Source organism: Chelonia mydas, chromosome 17 (assembly GCF_015237465.2).
Source record: "Chelonia mydas isolate rCheMyd1 chromosome 17, rCheMyd1.pri.v2, whole genome shotgun sequence".
NCBI classification, from domain to species: Eukaryota; Metazoa; Chordata; order Testudines; family Cheloniidae; genus Chelonia; species Chelonia mydas.
The window spans coordinates 23,553,855-23,559,907 of record NC_051257.2 but is presented as its reverse complement, the minus strand read 5'-3'; the positions used below and the strand labels follow the sequence as shown (position 1 = coordinate 23,559,907).

Below are 6,053 nucleotides of genomic sequence, written 5' to 3'. Positions count from 1 at the left end.
GGCGATGCAGGAGATGGGGAGGAGAGCCCCTGGCTGGGGCAACCACCTGTCACAGCAGGGCTGGAGAAGGGGGCTCCTGATCAGGGCAGGGCATCCCTTCCCCAAGGCAGGGAGGGCGAGGAGGACACCTGGGCAGGGCAGCCCCAGGAGACGGGCTGGTGTGGGGTGGCTGTTCCCCCTGCACATGGAGGGGAACAGGGCAGAGGCAGGACAGCTTGGGGAGTGCTGCCCAGTAACGCACAGAGAAACATGAGACAGTGCTGGCCCCTGCAGGGATGGGGCAGGGACGCCCTGCCCGGGTCCGGGTCCCGACCCCCGGCCCCACGGGGGGGGGGGGCGCTGCCCGAACCCGCGGGCGCCGCTCTCAGGAGAACAAAGGGAGCCCAGTGCGGCCACGCCCCGCGCACACCCGCCTCACGTGACCGATACCGGCCGGGAGCGCGCACTCGCAACGCTCCCTGAGGGCCCGTCTCGTCCCCACCCCGCTGGGGCCGGCGCGCGGCCGCCGAGGTCATGACCCCTCCCGCGAGGGGCGGGGCGACTCTCTGGCTGCCGGCGGCTGGGGCCTCAGCGTGGGGGGCGGGGCCCGGGGAAGGCCCGCCCCCCGTGAGTCCCGCCGGCTCGCCCCTACGTGCGGCGGCGTCACGCGGCCGGTCACCTTGGTGACCGCCGCGCGCCGCCTCGCCCCAGGATGCTCCGCTGGCTCGGCCGCCACCGGCTCTGCTTCCTCCGGGCCCCGCAGCTGCCGGCAGGGCCCTGGGTGCCCGACCGCGCCGCGGCCGCCTCCCCCGGCGCCAGCGCGCCCGGGCGCACTTCGGTGACGTAAGCGGTCCGCCCCGCCCACAATGCATCCCCCCCCCCCCCCGGACCGCCCAGCGCCCGCCAGGCCTGCCCGGGACTCCGACACGTCAAGTTCCCAAACAGAGGGCCCTGGGGCCGGGGAGTAACTGCCGGGGCGGCTGCCGAGGGGGTATTTCAGGGGGTGCTGGAGGGGGGACCGGGGGGGTGCCGAGGGGGTATTTCAGGGGGGTGCTGGAGGGGGGACCGGGGGGGTGCTGGAGGGGGTATTTCAGGGGGTGCTGGAGGGGGTATTTCAGGGGGTGCTGGAGGGGGGACCGGGGGGGGTGCCGAGGGGGTATTTCAGGGGGTGCTGGAGGGGGGACCGGGGGGGGTGCCGAGGGGGTATTTCAGGGGGTGCCGGGGGGGTATTTCAGGCGGTGCTGGAGGGGGACCGGGGGGGGTGCCGAGGGGATATTTCAGGGGGTGCTGGAGGGGGGACCTGGGGTATGTGCTGAGGGGGTATTTCAGGGGGTGCTGGAGGGGGGACCTGGGGTATGTGCTGAGGGGGTATTTCAGGGGGTGCTGGAGGGGGGACCTGGGGGGGTGCCGAGTGGGTATTTCAGGGGGTGCTGGGGGGGTGCCGGGGGGGTATTTCAGGCGGTGCTGGAGGGGGGACCTGGGGTATGTGCTGAGGGGGTATTTCAAGGGGTGCTGGAGGGGGGACCTGTGGCCTCACACTTGAGGTGCGGGACAGTGTGGTGCTGCCTGTCACGGTGGCAGGGATGCGGCACCAGCCTGTCAGTGAGCACCTCCCTGTGAGTCTTTTTCTTCTCTGCTGGGTGGGGAGCCAGGGCCTGTCTCTGTCACCCTCCCAGCCAGGGTCTGAGGTCGTGGAGGGGCAGGCAGGCATCCCTGTGGAGAGGCACTTGGTAGCTCCGATTACCTGGCTGGCCGGGCCGGGGCAGGCAGGACCTGTCAGCTGCGGTGCAGAGGAGGGACCAGTTGGGGCATGGAGATGACTCTTTCTGAGCTGCAACCGCTCCATAAGGAAAAATCTCAGATATTTCTTCTTCTTTGAAAAATCCGCCTAGACTGAGGGCAGACTACCAAAAAAGAGGTCGTGTCTGGGAAAACCCGGACATATGGTAATCCTATGTCCCTGGTCCAGCCTGCCCAGCCCGTGTCCTGCTTCTGGCCTCTGTCCTGTGTTCAGCCCAGCAGTGTCCTGCTCCCAGCCCAGCTTAGTGCCCATGTTTTGCAGGCCACTACCCCTCTCCTACGTGGTGTTTGATGGGCCTGCACCGCAGCCCCCACTCGTCTTCCTGCATGGCCTGCTGGGTAGCAAGGGCAACTTCCGTGCCATCGCTCGGGCCCTAGTGCAGCGGAGTGGCCGCAAGGTGAGCGTGAGGGTCAGGGCAGGGCCGGGGGCAGCCAAGGGCCCGAGTGCTGGTCCTGCCCTGCCCAGCTTGCAGTGGCTTCTCTTCCCTGCCAGGTGCTGACAGTGGATGCGCGGAACCACGGCGAGAGCCCGCACAGCCCCACCATGAGCTACGAGGCCATGAGCCTGGATGTGCAGCGCCTCCTGCGCCAGCTGCGCCTCCCCAAGTGCGTCTTGGTTGGCCACAGCATGGGCGGCAAAACCGCCATGACACTGGCACTGCAGCAGGTACGTGCATGTGTGGCTGCCAGGGAACAACCAGTGGGATGCAGGGTTTGGGGCAATTGCTGCTGTTTGCCTTTCCCCCACCACATGGGTTTCTCCCCCACAGGGCCTGTCGAGGAGCACAAACCCCCTTCCCTGGGGGTGCAGGAGGGCACTCTGGGTGGTGTCATAGTTGTTCTTCTGTGAAGAATAAGAGCCCAGCCTGTTCTGTCTTGGCAAGGCTGAATGAAGGCAAGGTGGAGGGGTTTGTTCCTTTCTCTGGGCCCCTGGCACAGTGGCCTGGCCTGTGCACTCAGCCCACAGTCAGCACAGCTCACTGAGACAGGCTCCCTCTGTATGACTGCTCCAGAGTGCTGCTCGCATGAAGCTAATGGATCTTGCCTTAAGGAGGGATCCATTCAGGGGGAGCTAGGATCTTCTCACACCTAACCTGAGTGGGATCCGTCTGACCACTTCTCATGGCAGACCCCAGGTAGCACACAGTACTGCAGGAAATGGAATGGCAGTTTGGTACCAGGGGCTCTTCTCTCTTTCTGTTCATAGAAGCAACCTCCCAGCATAGTCCTAGGGCTGCTGTGCACCTACAGATGCTCTCTCTCCAATGAGGAATTCATTGCCTGTGCGCTTAAAGATTCCCTCACATTTTCCAACACCCACTGTCATAAGTCAGGTTGCTGGGTTCTGTCTCCTGTGACTCCCTGCCATTTCATCCGGGGAGTTAATCTATGTTCTCACAGTCAGAGTTATTGTGTCATGTTCCACCCCAGAGGTGGCTGCATTTCAGGGCTAGCTGACAGCTCCCTGCTGTACAGTCTATAAAGGGCTTGGGAGCATTCACTTGGCAGGGTGCCATGGAAACATAAACTGGATATGAACGCCGTGTTTTGCCTTTGCTGTCCGCTCTATTGTGTGTTCTGGGATCTTCGCTGGGGAATGACAGGCAGGTTGGACTGGAAGGCCCTTGGATAGGAGCTCCTCCCCAGAGCTAGCCTTTCTTGGGGATGCATCTGTATCTGACCATTCCTTGGGATCCTTGTGGCCCTGAGCAGGGTTCCTGCTGGAGTGAGATCCCTACACTCGTTTTTGTCCCCAGCCAGATCTCGTGGAGCGCCTGGTGTCTGTAGACATTAGTCCCACAGAGAGTGTGGCTGTGACAGATTTCCTGGCCTACATCTCTGCCATGAGGAAAGTGAGCATCCCGAGTGGAATCCCCCGCTCCACAGCACGCCGGCTGGCGGAGGATCAGCTACGTCCAGCCGTCCAGGTAAGGTAGCCCACAAGGAGCCCTCCCCTCTCCCAGAGTGGGAGCATGCTGCCCCAGAGTCGCCAGCCCCAGCCGGTGCTTTTCCATCCCCATGCCCTTAGTCCTGGCCCTAATGCCTGTTTGAACCTCAACAGGGCCCGCACTGGGAGTTGGCACCGTGGCCAGCACATCTGTTGTGGTAGGAAGGAGGTGCTGGAGCAGACACGACACCTGGCGTGACAGGTCTGCTAGTGCGGGTGTGTGATGGAGCGTCCTGTGGCGTCCCTGACTGGCATGTGTGTATGCGCTGTGACAAATGGACATGCTTTACCCTTGCTGCAGGTGTCGGCGGTAAGACAGTTCCTGCTCACCAACCTGGTGGAGGCCGAGGGCCGTTACGTGTGGCGGGTGAACCTGGAGGCTATTTCCCACCATATGGCCAATATCATGGGCTTCCCTATGTTCCACGCACCTTACCCAGGACCCACACTCTTCCTAGCAGGATCTGACTCCCCCTATGTCAGGTGAGTCCTGAGACTCTTGTGGCCCTGAGACCCACAGCTTCTTCCCTCTCACTCTGTTGCCACAGGTACTGAGGGGTGGAGTGAGCCCTGGACTCCCTGAGATGGATAGGCGTGTGTATGGCAGGATCCCAGCGTGAGCCCTGGGCTGACCGTGTTGCGGGGGGATCCCAGCATGAGCCCCATGCCCCAGCTCTCCAATACGTTCTTTCCCCCTGCAGCTCCGAGGACTACCCAGAGATCGAGCGGCTCTTTCCCGAGGCAGAGATCCAGTATATCCCAGGTGCTGGCCACTGGGTCCATGCAGATAAATCCCAAGAGTTCATCACTGCCATCTGCAACTTTCTGCTGCTGCCATAGAGCTCCTTCCTGTGCAGGCCGAGACAGCGTGATTCCCAGGGCTGCCTACTCCTGGATCACCACACGAAGGACATGGGGATCCTTTTGGGGACAGATCAGTTCTGAGGTGTGGCCCCTGTCCACAAGCAGGGCCACTGGGATGGAAGGCTCGGCACCTGACCCATCCATCTGTGTGGCAGGCTAGAGCGGAGAGTGAGGCAGGGCTGCGCTGCCAGGGCTAGGATCTCTCTTCACCCCATGCAGCTGGAGATGATTTGGCCTCAGTGCTTGTTTCAGCGGGCCAGGGCAGATCTGGAGTTGAGGCTCCCCACAGGCTATCATGCCCGTCTGTTTGCATCCGCAATGTGTTGGGGCAGTGGCCCAGGGGCTCCCTGGCCCTGTTCTTCCCTCTTATTTGAATCCTTTCTTTGGGGTCTTGAGGTTATTCCCATTCCCAGCCCCCTTCCCCAGCTGCCTCCAAGCACACACAGACCCTTCACTGGTCCGTTTCTCAGGGACTCTGAGCTCTAGGGTGGGGGATCAGAGTCCAATCTGTCCAGATTCCAGCGTGCAACCCCAACCTTGCTGGAGGTTCCCATCCTCCACCAGAGGCTGGAACCAGAGCTCTGCCTACTTTTGCACTGCCTTTGTGTATAACTTCCTGGGACTCTGTACAGTATTTAAAATAAAGCCAAATCAGCACAGAGGCATCTAAACCTACAGGCCTTCTCCCAGAGGCAAGACAAGGGGAGTGGGGCAGCAGTGAATTGGGCATCATGTTCTCTCAGCTTTAGCAGAATGAGAGTCCGGAGTGTCTCTTTGCCTCACAACACAAGAATCAGGGGACATCAATGAAATTAAAAGTCAGGAAACTCAGATCGGATCAAAGGAAATACCTTTTCACCCAACACATAAGACTGTGGAACTCACTTCCATGGGACATCATTGAGGCCACGTGCTTATCAAGACTCAAATAGGGACTGGCCATTTAGCTGGATAACAAAAACTTCCAGACTCAACAATTAATGTTAAAAGAAGAGTTTGGGAAGGGAAATTAAATCCTCCTGCTTTGAGGCTTAACTGGTCTCTGATCATTAGGGATTAGGACAGGGGTGGGCAAACTTTTTGGCGCGAGGGACATATCGGGGTTGCGGAACGGTATGGAGGGCTGGGTAGGGAAAGCTGTGCCTCTGCAAACAGCCTGGCCCCTGCCCCTTATACGCCCCCTCCCACTTCCCACCCCTTGACTGCCCCTTTCCTGACCCATCCAACCACCCCCTGCTCCTTGTCCCCTGACCGCCCCCTCCCGGGACCCCCCTCCCCAACCATCCCCCCCCCCCCGGACCCCACCCCATATCCAACTTCCCTGTCCCCTGACTGTCCCAACCCCTATCCACACCCCTGGCCCCTGACAGGCCCCCGGAACCCCCAACCCCCCCACCCTTGTCTCCTGACTGCCTTCTCCCGGGACTCCCATCCCTAACTGCCACCCCAGGACCCCACCCCC

The 6,053-nt window shown here is 61.6% G+C and overlaps 1 protein-coding gene across 2 annotated transcripts; it reads left to right on the top strand.

The window, feature by feature from the left end:
- Positions 1–574: 574 nt before the first annotated feature.
- On the top strand, positions 575–5,626 carry ABHD11 (abhydrolase domain containing 11). Of its 2 annotated transcripts, XM_037880715.2 has the most exons (6): positions 575–822; positions 2,042–2,177; positions 2,273–2,446; positions 3,537–3,707; positions 4,029–4,210; positions 4,429–5,626. In XM_037880715.2, exons 1-6 carry the CDS (start codon positions 692–694, stop codon positions 4,565–4,567), a joined length of 933 nt encoding a protein of 310 aa, XP_037736643.1. In that variant the 5' UTR covers positions 575–691; the 3' UTR covers positions 4,568–5,626. The 2 variants fall into 2 exon arrangements, with proteins under 2 accessions (XP_037736643.1, XP_037736644.1); XM_037880716.2 differs by lacking the exons at positions 575–822; positions 2,042–2,177 and adding an exon at positions 1,479–1,595.
- The last annotated feature ends 427 nt before the right edge of the window (positions 5,627–6,053 follow it).

What these genes read in the sequence shown, in the direction of transcription:
- ABHD11 (XM_037880715.2), top strand. Translation starts at nt 692, where the DNA reads ATGCTCCGCTGGCTCGGCCGCCACCGGCTCTGCTTCCTCCGGGCCCCG. An exon ending in CCCGGGCGCACTTCGGTGAC is followed by an intron (nt 823 to 2,041) that starts GTAAGCGGTCCG and finishes CATGTTTTGCAG; the next exon opens with GCCACTACCCCTCTCCTACG. An exon ending in TCTGACTCCCCCTATGTCAG is followed by an intron (nt 4,211 to 4,428) that starts GTGAGTCCTGAG and finishes TTCCCCCTGCAG; the next exon opens with CTCCGAGGACTACCCAGAGA.